Source organism: Sceloporus occidentalis, unplaced genomic scaffold (assembly GCF_023333645.1).
Source record: "Sceloporus occidentalis isolate IW3139 unplaced genomic scaffold, rSceOcc1.0.p SCAF_1, whole genome shotgun sequence".
Taxonomy (NCBI): domain Eukaryota; kingdom Metazoa; phylum Chordata; class Lepidosauria; order Squamata; family Phrynosomatidae; genus Sceloporus; species Sceloporus occidentalis.
The window spans coordinates 77658797-77675842 of record NW_028316981.1 but is presented as its reverse complement, the minus strand read 5'-3'; the positions used below and the strand labels follow the sequence as shown (position 1 = coordinate 77675842).

The 17046-nt window shown below is 42.4% G+C and overlaps 1 protein-coding gene across 2 annotated transcripts in view; it reads right to left on the bottom strand.

Annotated features, from left to right (window-relative positions):
- TRAIP (TRAF interacting protein) overlaps positions 1-14945 on the bottom strand; it is a 48351-nt gene extending 33406 nt beyond the window's left edge. For both annotated transcript variants that reach the window (XM_089526098.1, XM_089526108.1), the window contains exons 1-4: positions 14871-14945; positions 12932-13086; positions 11728-11785; positions 9659-9742 (exon numbers count right to left, since the gene is read on the bottom strand). In XM_089526098.1, the coding sequence (XP_089382224.1) occupies positions 9659-9742; positions 11728-11785; positions 12932-13029 (240 nt within the window). In that variant the 5' untranslated portion in view covers positions 13030-13086; positions 14871-14945. The remainder of the gene's footprint in view (positions 1-9658; positions 9743-11727; positions 11786-12931; positions 13087-14870) is intronic.
- Positions 14946-17046: the final 2101 nt, after the last annotated feature.

The following is a 17046-nucleotide window of genomic DNA, read 5'->3' as shown; positions in this document are numbered from 1 at the left end:
GGGGACTTACTCAGAGGAAGTGAGTCAGAGACTTGCCTCTGGAAGGAGCTAGTAGCCAGGAGCTCTGTAGATAAGTAGAGTCCCAGTTGACTGAGTTCTTTAATAGAGTTTGAGAACAAAGGCCAAGCCCACAGGGGTTCTTTACACAGGTGTTTAACAGGGGAAGCCCACAGTCTTGTTCAGTGCCTCCTTAAGACTTTTCAGTATGGACACTGAAGGACCTGCTGCAGTCACCTGCAACATTTGTGGGATGTTTGTCTTCCTGCCCACAGATGTGGGGAACTTCACCTGCACTAACTGCATGTTTGTAGCCCTCTTAGAAGAGAAAGTACAGCAGCTGGAGGCCCAGGTAGCTACACTTCCGCATCATAGGGAGCGAGAGGTTTTCCTGACCAGAATGGACCAGATGGTCCTGGACGGGAAACACACAAGAGGAAGCTACTGGGGAGGAGGAGGTCACTTCACATACAACAGAAGTAGATAGTTGGAGGAAGGTCACACACAGAAGTAGGGAAACCAGGGAACGTTCTGAGAGCTTGCAGCTGCAGAATCGATTTGACTCTCTCTCTATTATCACAGATGATGAGGAACAGCAGCAGGGACAGATCTCAGAGACAGAGCAGGGGACCCTGAGAGTTTCACCAAAGGGAGCAGCCGCTGCCAAGCCTTGGAGGAGGCGTATGGTGGTGGTGGGGGACTCCTTCCTGAGAGGCACTGAACCAGTGGTTTGTGGGCCTGACAAGAAGTCTTAGGAGGTGTGTTGTCTTCGTGGGGCAAAGATCCATGATGTGACAAACAGGCTGACAAGGCTTGTCAAGCCTACTGACTGTCACCCCTTTCTTTTGGTTCATGTGGGAACCAATGATACTGCAAGCCAAAGCCTTCAGAATATCATAAGGGATTATGAGGCTTTGGGTAGGAAGTTGAAAGTGATGGATGCACAGGTTGTCATCTCATCTCTTCTCCCAGTTGAAGGGCATGGTTCAGAAAGGGAGAGGAAAATAGCAGAGGTGAATAACTGGCTCTGCAGATGGTGCTGCCAAGAATGATTTCTGAGGTTCCATGAGGAGGGACTTCTGGCAAGGGATGGGTTGCATCTCACGCCAGTTGGCAAACATGTTTTTGCCAATAGTCTCAAGAATTTGATCAGGAGGGCTTTATACTGAGTTATGTGGGGGAGGGAGACACTATTCTGGAAGGCAAAAGGGCTGGAGAAAATAGTCAAACTGTCATAGAGGGAACAAGACAAACAGTTCAAGGACCCCAAAATGGAAGGCAAAAAAACTTGCACAGGCAGCAAGTCAAAGGGACACATGGTTTAAGATGTCTCTACACTAATGCACAGAGCATGGGGAATAAGCAAGTTGAACTTCTAGCACAACAAAGCAAATTTGATATGATAGGCCTCACTGAAACCTGGTGGGATGAGTCTCATAACTGGAATGTTGAAATAGAGGGGTATAACCTTTTTAAGAGAAACAGGCCAAACAAGAAAGGAGGAGGAATAACCTTACATGTCAGGGACATTTACACCAGGGAAGAGATCCAGGACACCAATCCTGGAAGCCAGGTGGAGAGCATCTGGATAAAAATTAAAGGGGAAGGAAATAGGGATGTTACTGTGGGAGTCTACTACAGACCCCCAAGTCAGATGGATGATGTCTTTCTAGAACAGATGACCACACACTCAGATAGGAGAGATGTAGTAGTGATGGGTGACTTCAACTATTATGATATTTGCTGGAAGTCAAACTCAGCCAAATCCTTAAGGTCTAGCAAATTCCTCACTTGCCTTGGAGACAAATTCATTGTCCAAAAGGTGGAAGAGGAAACAAGGGGATCAGCTATTTTGGATCTGATTCTAACCAACAGGAATGACCTTGTTAATGGAGTGCAAGTGGTGGGATCCTTAGGTGGGAGTGATCATGCACTCCTGGAGTTTGTTATACAATGGAAAGGAGAAGCCAGCCATATTCAGACACGCATTCTAGACTTTAGGAGAGCTGAACTTAGAGACCATTCCCATAGTCAAGAATACTAAAAGAGAAGGGTGTTCAAGACGGATGGGAGTTTCTCAAAAGTTCCAGTGAGGAAGAAAAATGGGAGATGTGTCAAGAAACCAGGATGGATGACTAAGGAACTTTCAACTGAGCTAAGTTTTAAACGGAACATGTATAAGAAATGGGAAAAGGGGGAAATCACCAAAAAGGAATTCAGTCAAATAGCTAGCGTGTGTAGGGGCAAAGTCAGAAAAGCTAAAGCACAGAATAAACTCAGGCTTGCTAGAGAGGTTAAGAACAATAAAAAGGGCTTTTTTTTATATGTCCGCAACAAAAGTAAGAATAAGGAAATTGTAGGGCCACTGCGTGGAGAAGATGGCAAAATTACAGAGAAAAGGCAGTTACTCAATACCTTCTTTGCCTCACGTCTTCTCAGAAAAGGAAAAGGGTGCTAAACCTGAGGATAATGGAACAGAGGACAGAATAGGGGAAATTCAGCAAAGAAGTAGTAAAGAGATAGTACAGGTATACCTAGTTAATCTAAATGAAAATAAATCTCCAGGACCTGATGAACTACATCCAAGAGTATTGAAAGAACTGGCAAATGTAATATTGGAGCCATTGTCAATAATCTTTGAGAACTCCTGGAGAACAGGAGAAGTACCACCAGATTGGAGAAGGACAAACATCCCAATCTTCAAAAAGGGGAAAAGGGAGGATCCCAACAATTATCGTCCAGTTAGTCTGACATCTAGACCAGGATAGATTCTAGAGCAGATCATTAAACAGTCTGTGAACATCTAGAAAGCAATGCCATAATCACAAAAAGTCAACATGGGTTTCAGAGAAACAGGTCATGCCAGACAAATCTGATCTCTCTTTTTGATAAAATTACTAGCTTGGTAGATGAAGGGAATTCTGTGAATATAGTATATCTTAATTTCAGTAAAGCCTTTGACAAGGTTTCCCATGACATTCTTGCAAACAAGCTTGTAAAATGTGGGCTAGACAAAGTAACCGGATTTGTAACTGGTTGACTGGATGAACCCAAAGGGTGCTCATCAATGGCTCCTTTTCATCCTGGAGAGAAGTGACCAGTGGGGTCCCACAGGGTTCTGTCCTGGACCCAGTGCTATTTAACATCTTTATCAATGACTTGGATGACACAATTGGGGGCAAATTTGCAGATGACACCAAATTAGGAGGAGTAGCTAATACCCCTGGGGATAGGATCAAAATTCAAAATGACCTTAATAGACTAGAAAGCTGGGCCAAAGCTAACAAAATGAAATTCAACACAGAGAAATGTAAGGTACTGCACTTAGGGCGAAAAAATGAAATGCACCGATATAGGATGGGTGACACCGGGCTGAACGAAACGACATGTGAAAGTGATCTAGGAGTCCAAGTAGACCACAAATTGAACATGAGTCAACAGTGCAATGCGGCAGCTAAAAAGGCCAATGCAATTTTAGGCTGCATCAATAGAAGTATAGTGTCTAGATCAAGGGAAGTAATAGTGCCACTCTATTCTGCTCTGGTCAGGCCCCACATGGAATATTGTGTCCAGTTCTAGGCACCACAATTTAAAAAGGATGTTGAGAAACTGGAGCATGTCCAAAGGAGGGCAACTAAAATGGTGAAGGGTCTTGAAACTATGCCCTATGAGGAAAGACTTAGGGAGCTGGGGATGTTTAACCTGGCGAAGAGAAGGTTAAGAGGTGATATGATAGCCCTGTTTAAATACTTGAAGGGATATCATATTGAAGAAGGAGCTAGCTTGTTTTCTGCTGCTCCAGAGAACAGGTCCCAGAGCAATGGATGTAAGCTACAGGAAAAGAGATTCCACCTCAACATTAGGAAGAACTCCCTGACAGTCAGGGCTGTTCGACAGTGGAACAAACTCCCTCAGAGTGTAATGGAGTCTCCTTCCTTAGACGTCTTTAAACAGAGGCTGGATGTGAAGTCAAAGGCTTTCATGGCCAGCATTCATGGTTTTTTGTGGGTTTTTCGGGCTATGTGGCCATGTTCTAGAAGATTTCCTTCCTGACATTTCACCAGCATCTGTGGCTGGCATCTTCAGAGGCTGGATGGCCATCTGTCGGGGTGCTTTGATTTAGATTTCCGCCATAGAAGGGGGTTGGACTGGACGGCCCTTGTGGTCTCTTCCAACTCTGTGATTCTGCACTGTTTTAATTTGACAAGGCAATAAGGCAGAGATCCTGCCAGACCGAATTTAATTGCCAAGTATTTTTATTAATATTGTAATCAAAAGTATGGTGTAACTAGTGTTTGAATAAATCCAACCAGCAATTCACAAATGCATATGGATAGAAATATAGGAGTCATATCCAAGAACTGTTTAATGTTCATTCAAATTAGCTTGGATGTTGATCTTGACATTGAACAGCAGCTGGATGAAAGGGCAGCAATGAACTGATTGGCATCAATCTGGCAGGAAAAATGCCAAGTGAACACCAATGGGATTTTTTAACAGCTGGCAATATTTAGTATTAAAAAGGAAATAAACAGCATTCCATCTGAATTTACAATACTCAGTGCTGCTAGCAACTGCTTTCTTCTGTATTTCTGTTTAAAAACAAACCCAAAATTGATATGTCTTTGGGAAAACTCACAAGGGACTGTGAGAGCTGTGAAAAGAATCAAGGCTGCATGAGACCAGCAGACAATAAGCTGGCCATTAACTGAACATTAGTAAAACAGTCAAAACTCCCACCTTTCCTACACTGAAAATGTTTATGCATAAATATCACACCAGTGAATAAATAGCCTGTCATTCAGTGAAACCTACAATAGTAGGAATATTTATGGCAGATCTCATATTTATCAGACTCCTTTTTATTCATGGCTTATTGTTTATTTTAATACTGTTATTCTGTTTTTGTAAGCTGTTTTGATGATACCTGAATTCTAAGTTAGTTGTGGTTTGAGGCTCTGGTATGTATAAATATCTTAAATAAATGAAATCTATAAACAAAACAGTTCAAGAAACAATAAATCAAAATTAATGGGCAATAAAGAATATGCACCAAAACATAACAAGCAGTGAAAATATGATTGTGTATATACACTTGTATGTTATAAGAGCTACTGTCAGTCATAATTAAATATTATTGACATTCTGAGGAAAACATACTTCTGTATGCAGTGAGGCTTTTCTGATACGGCTTTTATTATTGTGCAGCAATATGAAAAATATGCATAGTATGCTGTCCACTTGAGGGAAGCAGAGATTAACTTTATTGGACACTCAACAATGCAGCTTACCTTACATCATAAACTCTGACAAGGCAAGGACAGACAGTTTATGTTTGCCTCTATTCATGTGTACCTGTGTCAAAGCATTATAATTCTTGTAATGTGTGTGTGTGCATATGCATACACAGAGAGAATATCTATATTTCAAAATAATGGTATGCTATCATTTTTTAAAAAAAGATTCTGATGTTAATTGTATCTGTCATTTTAGGTACATTTAGTGACCCATTATGGAACAGCACTTCAAGTGTTGGACTAGAACTCAGGGAGACATGGATTCAAATCACCACTTGGCCAAAGAAACCAACTGGGTGACCTTGACAAATCATACTCCCTTCAGCTTCAGAGAAATTTGAACAAATTATGACAAGAAAACATAATAAGCTTGTCTTACGTCAGAAATGACTGGAAAGCACACATAAAAGTATAATATTTTACATTTTTAATATGTGAGCCACTTCATTATTCTAAAGAGTGTCATAGAAAAGACCATATAAGTAAAATGGGAAGACTGGAATGTTTGATTCTAGAATAAAACATGGAAGGACAGCCAAGTAAATCTGGATCCAGAAACTGCAGCAGCAGACGTAGCATGGATCAGTTTGAATTTATGAAACCTGACCAGAAATCAAAGTTGTTGTGGTGTACCTTCAAGTTTTTTCCAACTAATGGTGACCCTAAGGTAAACCTTAGGTGGGTTTTCTTGAGTATGTACTAATTATTGGGGAAACTGGTGTCAATACAAGACTTGTAATGGGGACAGGAAGGAGAGAGTACCATCCAGTGTTGCACTGGGAGAAGGTAGTGCCAAGAAGCTAATTTATCCCAGAGTGCCCTGGAACTGTTACACAAAAAGCTAGGAAACACCCCCCCATGGGAGACACTGTAGTATGTTGCAGGGAACTCCAGATGCGTGGAGGGACATGGGGGATTCATATTGGTGACCCCCCAGAATTATGCCAGCCTGGGCAGAAGAGACTATGTTCCAAAGATCCAGCAACCCACAACTAATTTAGAATAAGGGTCATTTTGCACTTTTGCAAACTGAGTACCATATATACTTAACTATAATTCGACCTCATGTATAAGTCAAGGGCAAGTTTTGCGGCAAAAATTATGGATTTTGATATGAGCCGTGGATAAGTGAAGGGTAAAATATAAAGGCATATAACAAATAATCTAAAGGATGAAGCAAAGGAAAACATGCCCAAAAAATAACAAAATTCCAGCAGGCATAGCTGTTTGTGCTTACACTAAAAGCTTGATGGATGAGAGAGTAGAGAGGTATCAGTGCTTCTAGAACAGATTACCCTTGCCTTTCACCAGGGGGTGGTTCTTTTTGCATTTAAGAGTTAAAAGTACAGTACAGTAGAGTATCGGTTATCTGACTTCTGGATTACCCGACGTCTCATGGTTCTTTGTGAGCACGCGTGTGCGCTCATGAAGAACCATGAGACACTGGATAATGCCGCAGTTTCCCTCAGCCCGAAGGGAGTCTGCGGACTCTCTTTGGACTGAGGAAAGCCAAGCCTCCGAGAAGAGGCCTGGGCTGAGTGCCCAGACCTCTCCTCGGCGTGGCATGGACTCCTTCTCTCCGAAGATAGTCCGAGGACTCCCTTCAGAGAAGGAAGGTAAGCTGCATTGAGGAGAGGCCTGGGCCGACGGCTCGCGCCTCTCCTCGGCGCAGCTTGGACTGCTTCTCTCTGAAGGGAGTCCTCGGACTTTGAAAGGATGTCACATTGAGGAGGGAGCAAGCTTGTTTTCTGCTGCTCCAGAGAACAGGACCCGGAACAATGGATGCAAGCTACAGGAAAAGATTCCACCTCAACATTAGGAAGAACTTCCTGACAGTAAGGGCTGTTCGACAGTGGAACAAACTCCCCCGGAGTGTAGTGGAGTCTCCTTCCCTGGAGGTCTTTAAGCAGAGGCTAGATGGCCATCTGTTGGGGATGCTTTGATTTGGATTTCCTGCATGGCAGGGGGTTGGACTGGATGGCCCTTGTGGTCTCTTCCAACTCTATGATTCTATGATTCTAAGCCGCGCTGTGGAGAGGCCTGGGCCATCAGCCCAGGCCCCTTCTCTGCCCTGCTTAGCTTCCTTCTGTCCCCAATGGTGGCGCGTGTGCCATCATTGGATTATCCAACGTTTTTGGTTATCTGACGCTCAGTCGGCCCCTTTATGTCAGATAATCACGACTCTACTGTACTTACATTGGCCCATGGATAAGTCAATTCAGGTTTTGTGTCAATTTTTTGGCTACAATTTCTAGACTTATACAGGAGTAAGTACAGTAATAAAAAGGGATGTTCTTATGCATACTAACTGTTAAGTGCTTTCTAACAGCAGCAAGTATGAACCAAGATACTTAGGGTCTCCTTAATCCACACTGAGTTATAAGTACCACACTGTAAGGTTAATATAGCACTATATGAAAATAGCTGTTATTAGCTATTATCATGTAAGAATGCTATTGTTATAACATGCTGCAAAAGTAAGTACACAACATATATTCAGGCAATCCGTTCCAAAAGACCCATTTTTTCAACATCTGACAGTTTGAGGTGATGCACGACAGCCCATACCTCCTTTGTTTAATGTCAGTTAATGAACTCTGAGGCTGTTAGGCATGTTAGCACAAACCATTCTCTTGTAAGAAGTGCTTCAGTTTTCATTTTGCCAATTGCACCAAGATATTCAAGAACATGTTCTTTCTGCAATAGGCACACATTTAACTCTCTTATCAGTAATAGCTTTCCTTTGTGAATGGCTCATCTTATTGGAACAGCATACTCAAATAAATCCTTACAAGTGTAAAAGAAGATTTTACGTGCTTCAATCTATTTTTGAAACTGCACAACTACCTTGATTATTCAGCACATTTGTGGATGCTTTTTGTCTCTTCTGTGTGAGCATTAAAGCCTCACTTCCGTTGAAACTGAAATCACAGCAAATTAGGCATATATGCACTCAAACACTTATTGCCATGGCAACACTAATTATGATGACCATTGCACATACTAAATTTAAACACAAGAGGGTAGACATGCCCCATTATGTTGAGGTCAACCTAATGTGTTTAATGACTAGTGTATATAGATACACTGGGTCCTTGTTATTGGCTGCGGTTTGGTTCCAGGACCCCTTGTGGATACCAAAATCTGTGGATATTCAAGTCCCATGAAATACAGTGGATAATAAAATGATGTCCCTTATATAAAATGGCCAAAACAAAGTTTGCTTTTCAGAATTTATATATATTTTTAGTATTTTCTAGAAGTGGATGCTCGAATCTATCGATATAACATCCATGGATATGGAGGGCTGACTGTAATAGCCTTTGCTGTGGATACATTATTACCATAGTAGTAACAAGTCCAAAATTAATACACACATATACAAACAGATAACCTGTACTCTTATTCACAAAAACCAGTTCAGCAATTTAAATTTCTCTTTTTCCATTTTGGAATAGCAGGGCTGACAGTAGAAGCTGGTTGATTATACTGAGTAAAAGGAAAAATGCAACTATGGGCCAGTACACACTGGTGACAAAACACCACCCCTTTGTTGCACAGCGTTGCCGCAGCAACCAAACCGTGGGGCAATGCTGCGCAGGAAAAAAGAAGCTGCCTAGACTGGCTTCTTTTTTGCAGTGTCTCAAGCAGTAAGGGTGCCGCCAGGAAGCCATTTCCTGGCAGCAACGTCTGGTCGCTGTACGGTGGCAGCGGCATCATGGAGGCCCCCGTATGCAAGGGAGGCTCCCATGATGCCAGTGTCCATATGTATTAGGGTTCAGGAGCATGTGGTTGCTGTGCGCTCCTGAACCCTAAAATTGCTGTCGCCATGCCACAAAATGCCCATGTGTCCCGGGCCTATGTTTCAAGAAATGTCAAATGCAGAGTGTAATCTGACAGCATTCCCTTAACAACTTCCTTACAATGAGCTTTGTAAAATCTGCAAAGTAACCTCCTTTTTCTTTGTATCTAGAGACAACCAAATAGCACATATTCCTCTCAAGCTCTAGATGTTAGTACATCTAAAGTTACCTAAAGCACAGTATTTGAGGATATAAAGTTCACAGAGCAAAGCAACTGAAAAGGAAAAGGTCATGGTTCTTTGCAAGGAGTTCAAGATTGGTGAAGAGATGGAGATAATGGAAATAATTCCTTCCATTTCAGCCTACTCCTAAAATGAAAGCATTTTCAAAACGAAAGATACTGAGCTGCTCATGCAGGATTAGAGAGAAGCAGGCAAGTTAGTGCCAAAACTGTTGCACCTATGATTTCACATGAACTAGCAATGAGAGGTATCTACTGGGGAGAGTGTTTTATTAACCTAGACAACTGCAACATGCTGCACTGCAGTCAAATTTACATACCTGTAGACTTTCAGGATCCAGCGCTGACTGCTCCTCCAGAGCAACATCAAAGAACAGTTTGTTGATTATGTGCCTTTTGCCCACCTACACACAAGACAGAAAAACTGAAAGGTATGGTCATCAGATACCTACTAAAACAGTATGCTTCCCACGCAATACTGCAAATATTGTCATATTGGAAGATGAAAGAATAAAATAAGGGCCTTGAATCAAGATGATTGCTTGCACTTACTAGACGTACAAATTATATAATAGAGATAACAGTAATTTTAGGGACCAAGCATAGCAAAGGGCACTGTAACCCAACTAGTGCATTGTAGTGATACAGTTCACATGGCTACTGCCACTAAGTGGTCTCTCAACTCATCATTCCAGTAACAGACTTCCTAATTTTCAGCCATCGTTCCAACACAAAATTCTGGAATTTTGACAGAACAATCCAAGCACTTTGGCACAGAGAGCAGTGTGTTCTTTGGCAGCTTCAGCTCAGCAGCTGAGGCTGAGCTCTTGCTGTGCCAAATCCAAGTATGTGTTTCTTGCTTTATGGGGGGGGGGGGGAAGAGTGTCACTGAAATTAAATTTGATAGCATTTCCTACCTCCCCCACGGAGCTACAGCTTTGTCTTTTAAGTATTCTATACAGTCAGGACACCAGCTAATTACATAGTTACTGCTACATAAAATGTTATTTTGCAACAATGCCATGGTAACCCAGAGATGCAAGAGGCGGTGAAGAACACAGTGAATCAACAAGTCAGAAGAGCAAAGACCTGGCAAAGAGAGAAAGAAGTAGACACCAGAATAAATTGCCAGAATATAGCTTGGAACCAGCAAAATAATATTTCCCTGAAACTTTATGTAGCAACTAAAACTGTGGAAGCCAACATAAACAGTCTCAGAGTTAATTTATTTCTATATAAACAGGGCACACCACGCTAAGGCCACCATCCCATGCATGCAGAAGGACTTTATTTCCATGATGCAATGAGCACGGCTGTTCTAGAAACACAAGTCCAGAGATGACTGGAATTTGCTGGAAATTGTGTGGCTTAGGCTTAGCAATGTCAGTAACTGCAGTACTTTTAAAAAAAATACACAAAACTCTGAAAAACTTCAAAGAAAGTAGTCAGACTCAAGTCTCACTGAAATGAACGAGGCACAAAACTAGCCAAGCCCTACTGATTTTAGTAGGACTTCAGCAATGCTAGCTTTCCTTGGATTTGAGCCTTTGCACCCAGCCAAGCAAAATACTTTACCAAAGAATGCAGAATTGAGTCAATTGAAATCTAATTTCACATTACTAAAGCTGAACCAAATTAAGTAACAGTGAATCTCCTAATAAACAAACATTTCCCAGTACATAATATTCTTTAGCACAAGAGGAGCAATGGGAAAGTTTATTGTAGAGAGATACACTAGCAGTAATATCAGTCACAGCTTAATGGTAGAGTGGAGCCATCTGTCTGCATTTAATCATTTATTATTTCAGTGCCAGGTTCAATACCCATTATCTCCTGATAGGGCAGGAAACTCCAGTCCGAGACTGAATAGCCACTCTCAGTGTTGATAAGATGGATAGATGGACCAATGATTTGACAATCTTTAAGTTCATTCTTGAAGGATATGAGAGTGGTGGGTTCTCCCTCCAAAGTGGGAAGGAGTCATTCACCCAGTCATTTCTTCCCACCCTCCAAGCTGGAGCAAGCCTATTGCAACTCCTTGTTCTAAACATACTACTTTTCTGCAAATTTCAATTATAAGCATGTCTGTTTCCTTAACACTGATTCATCAGCTTTACAATTATTTCATTAATCATGCTTGCAGAAATTCTATCACAAACATTTCATATGGCTCATTAAAGATTTGCTTTACTAAAGCCAGAACATGGATTGAAGGTTGAAGAGAGATTTATACCCACAACCACAACTGATTTGAGCATGTTTAGCTTCTTTGGTTATACAACACTGCAGCTATAGTGCAGTACTGTATTGCCATAAGCAGAACTGCAAAATACTTTGTAAGCTAAAAAGCAGTTGAAGTGGCTGATTATTTGAGATAACACAAGCTTACCTGGATTCTGCATTGTGGACAAGTCCGGCTTGGTGCAGTGTCAAACCACTGAATAAGGCTAGGAGGAAAACAGATAAAAGTGATTGCTGACAAATTAATTATATCTTCTTAACATGAGCTACACAGGTAGCGTCAAGCAGAAAAGGAAGCAAATTTCAGTACAAAATGTGCCATCATGTTATCAGAGAAAGTGATAGCATTACTCATCTTTGTACTGTATAATATATAGTGCTGCAACCCACCTATTTCCATTTAACCCTGAATTGGTTCAATGTAAATATGCACCATAAGTTACTTCATACCACATTTCAGCTACCATTCAAAACAGAAGGATGTTTTTGCTGAAATTTCAATTTGCGACCTCACAGTCCTGAATATTTTTAGTAGTATTGCTGGTGCCAAGATTGCTATGGGGGCAGCATTAGTTTGCTAGACTGTGAGGGGTGCAAGACATACAGTCTTGCTTCTGAAACTACTTTTAAATCAACATATTGCTATGGTAGATTAATAGAATATAGACATGCCTTTTGAATAAACAGCTTTTACCGTTTTTAACTCTAATCTTCTAGTAAACACCTATATGCTTCCTGCGCACAAGAAGTGCTACAGTTAGTACTAGAATGGTACCAGTATCACTTTGACACTAGTTCCTCAAAGTATCTCAAACCTTTTGTATTGCAGGCTTTCAGGGAATTTCTATGTCCCTGGTCTTTTTGTCCTAATACTAACATTGAGAACATTCTAGTAATAGTCATTGAAGTACAGGCATATTAACTTGCAAACCCCAACAAAAGAGGAAGATTTGTAAAAGCACAAAATAAATGAGCTGAGAAACTTAGGCCTCTTACAGACTGTCAAAATAAAGCTACTTTGGGTCTCTTTGGAGGTATGCTATTTTAATGATGCATGAGTCCTAAGAGTCCGGAGGTCGCGCCAAAGCCACGCTCCATTCCTAAGCACTGGAGTGCAGCTTTGGTGCAGCTTCCGGATTCTTAGGATGCATGCATCATTTAAACAGCATACCTCCAAAGAGACACGAAGCAGCTTTATTTTGGCAGTCTGTAACAAGCCTTAAATTATCCAAAGTATTGTTTCACAAATAAGATGTAAAGCACAGCCTGGATAAAAGAAAGTAGAATCAAGACATTTGTTCTGGTTCTTAAAGAACATTCCTCCACTAATTTTACTATTCATTTTTACTCACCACAAATGGTGAAAGGTATGTCCACAGTGAATAGCTGCAACATCTCTGTCATTGTCAAAGAAATCAGAGCAGATAGTACAATAGGCACGAATAGGCATCCTTTAAAACTGCAGCATTAAGGGGAAGGTGCCAGGGTTGAAGAATGGAACCAGTCTCTGAAAAAAGAAACAGTAACAGCAGCTTTAAAGGTCCCACACAACATTCAGGCCATCTTAAAGATATATTTATATGTTGCATTCCTCACATATTTATTACTTGATGAACCAAATTGGCACATTGAGTTTTCTGATATACACTAAGCTGAACTCTCAGTATTCTGCATTTCAGTCCAGGCAACTGAAGATTCAGTAGTTACACAGTGGCCATAAAAGCAAAAGCAAAACGGTCCACAATATGGTACGTTTTGTTCCCCCAAAGGGGAGCTGGGAGAGAATTTTCCTGAACATTTGATGTTTGCTCTGAAGCAGGAGTGAGCAACTGCTGACCCTTAGCCTTATCTAACACAGTGGATGTTTGCTGTGTGCCTTCAAGTAATTTCCAACTTATGGCAACCATAAGGTGAAGCTATCATGGGTTTTTCTGGGGATCAGAGTGTTTGACTCTTGGCAGAGCAGGCAATTGGGAGTCTAGTCCAGTGCTCACATCATGCTGATTCTGATCTAATCCAGGCCTAAGATGAATTTCAAAAGCCCTCTGCAAACAATCAGTTCAAGCATCTCTGACTGGCCTTTGCCCAGAATCCCAAAAGGTGAAGAAGTAAGGAAGAGGAAAGTGGGGCCTTGCAGAAAGTGAAAGTGGGGCCTTGCCACATCTTGTCAAGCACTGGCTTCAGCCCTACCAATACCTGATATACAGCCCCAGACAGATTATCCGTTGCTTGAAATTATGGCTGTCCATCCTTGCTCTAAGTCCACACACAGAGCACAAACATACCCTTGTTTGGTGCACTTTTATTGGCACAGCCAGTCCACCGACTGCGATATACAATGTGCCATATACCATTGTGGTTGGGATGTTTGGTGCCAATGCCATTATCCAGCAACACATTCGCAATACGCATCTCAAAAAGGGGGCTTGCGTCCTTGAGTAATGTGTCATCATTCTTTTTTTAAAAGAATTACTCACATTGCTCAATTTAGATTTGCATTTTATTCAATGAATTAAAAGCTTATTTTTTAAAGTTCAGTTTGTTCACTGGCAGTTCAAAAATGAGAAAATAAACTTAGTCTTCAAATGTGATGTGACCTTTGTGGGGTGCGAGAACATTAATCAGGCATTTTCTTAGGGGCCCAGGGCATAAAAAAGTCAGAGAACCACTGGCCTACAGCAACTGGGATTCATGGAGCAGCTCCCCAGCCAAGTACTAACTAGGGCCAAGGCTACTTGGCTTCAAGATCAGAGGAGATTGGATGCCTTTAAGGTGTTTCCTCTAAAAGCGGAAAGCCAGCTGGTGTTGTGGGCTGAGTGCTGGACATGGAAACCAAGTGAGCGACCTTGGGCAAGTCACACTCTCTCAGCCCCAGAAAACCCCAAGATAGCAGAATTGTCTTGAAGGCGCACAATACTAAGCTAAGCAGAAGGTTTCCCCTTTGACAAAGTTGTCAAGTCGTGTCCAGCTGCGGTGCTCATCTTCGCCTTCCCAACTGCCTTCTCCTCCTCTGAGGTGAGGACACCTGCTGCGAAAGAGGGAAGCAGGGAGCGTGAGCCTTGTAGATAGACTCCAGGTTGAAATGTGGGGCAGGTCCTGGAAAAGGAGGGCGTAGGGTCGCCCTGGTTCCTCCTGGACAGAAGGTGAAATGTAGGACGCGTCCTGGAAAGGGAGGACGCCTGGTCCCTCCGGGCTTCCAGTTAGTCCCCCGCAGGCCCAGCCGCTCGCCCTCTGCAGCGCCCTTCCCTTCCCTTGCTCTCGGTTTCCCACCCAGAGGACTGCATTGTTAACCTGTGGCTCCGTCCGCAAAGCCGGGCTCGCTAGACCAACGCTTTCAAACTTGGTTCCTTTCTTCGTCACTTCCGGAAGGGAACGGAAGTGACGTTCGGGGAAAGGCGCGGGAGTTGAAAAAGCAGCGAGGAAGAGGGGACGGTTTCTTTTTATGGGCGGGGCGGGGCGGGGCCAGCGCGCGCCTGCCTTGAAAGGGGCGTGGCTGAGAGTGCCGCGGGGGGGGAGCTCGCGCGCCCGCCTTTCTTCCGTTGGCCCCGCCCCCAACGGTTAGGCAAAGCGGGGTTTAATCCTGTTTGTAGGGAGAGGTTCTAATGCAAAGGAGGACAGGGCCCGCAAAATGGAGCACGTTCAAGCAAAAGTATATGACATGACCAAATAGAAAGCTCAAAACACTCATATAAATACACAGCGCTGGTGCTTAGTCACGCACAAAATGGAGGGCGTTTTGAAATTCCTCCCGGACATGTGGCTGGAATGGAGGACACGTCCTGGAAAAGGAGGACCTCTAGTCACCTGTCCTTCCCCCATTTATTAAGGCTGCATCCACACCGCTTTAACTGCCCTGACTCAAGGCTATGGGATTCTGGGAGTTGGAGTTTCTTGTACAAACTCCAACTCCCAGAATTCCATAGCCTTGAACCAGAAAAAGAGTTAAAGCGGTGCCAAACCGGGTTATTTCTCCAGTGTAGATGCAGCCTGTCACTACTTTTTCTAGGAAACGACTCCTGATTATGTTTATTGGTTTGTGTATGAGTAAATGTTATTGAATTAATTAAAAATAATTAAATTTAAATCATTTTCGTATAATGTATGCCATGGGCAGGTTTATTTTATCTGTTTTGACTGTATCTACGGCACTTTGTAAATTTACAGCGCTTTATGAATAAAGCTTCATAATAATAATAATAACAACAATAATAATGGAGAACCTAAGAATGGGAGACCAAGGTTCAAATGCCAGCTCCCTCCGCCACATAAACTCGCTGGGTGGCCTTGGGCAAGTCACACTCTCTCAGCCTCAGAGGATGGCAATGGCAAACTCCCAGTGAAGAAACGGCGGCTTACAAAGATTAAAAAGCATATATTCCAACACCCTCAATCCCCCCTCTTAAAATACAATTAAACGATGTAAGAATTAAAACATACATAAGAATAAAATAAATTTAAAAATTTTTGCAACAAACTATAAACCGTGACTAAAGTGCGGTCGGAGTTCTTAGAGTTCTTCTGATGGCTGGAGAAACTATTCAGGAACGGCCCACCGGAAGAGATCCGTCTTTATAGCTTTTTAAAAGCTGTTTAGGATGGTAATATGACGGATCTCATCCAGCAGGCCATTCCACAATCTGGGCGTGACAGCTGAGGAAGTCCTTTGGGAGGTCATGGACAGCCTTGTTTTATAAGGCTGTAGCAAATTCCTCCCTGAGGATCTAAGTGTGTGTGTGTGGGGGGGGGGGGAGGATTTTATGGAAGGAGATGGTCCCGAAGATAGGTTGGACCCAAGCCATTTAGGGCTTTAAAGGTGATAACCAACACCTTGTACTGGGCCCGGAAACTAAAGGGCAGCCAGTGAATTGATTTTAGGATTGGTGTTATATGGTCTCTTCTGGCTCTAAATACAGGGCTTGTTGGCAGATGGTTTCAGGTGCTAGAGCAATTCATTAACTTTCTTCTGAAGATGTCCCCACCCCAAGCAAACAATGAATTAGCTGGGATTATGGTTTCAAGAGACTGTGATGGGAGTACTTCTGACAAAAATAATCTGACAGAGCTGTTTGCAAGCCTTGTGAATGGTGTAGATAGGTGTCCCCTTGTTACTTTAAGGAAAGAGCGGATGGGAATCAGTAAACATATATAATCTGGAATAAGAAACAAATATCACCTTGGGGATTTGGGCTTTGATAATTGTTTGTAGTGAAAGCCAGTGCAGTGTAGTGGTCTGAGCATTGGACTATGACTCTGGACATCAGGGTTCAAATCCTTGCTCAGTCTTGGAAACCCACTGAGTGATCTTGAGCAAGTCATACTCTCTCAGCCCTGGAAGAAAGCAAAGGCAAGCCCCCCCCCCCCCCCCCCGAACAAATCTTCCCAAGAAAACCCTGTGATAGATTTGTGCTGTTGTTGTGTGTCTTCCAGTCTTTTCCTAAGACAAACCAATCCCAGGGTTTTATTTTTT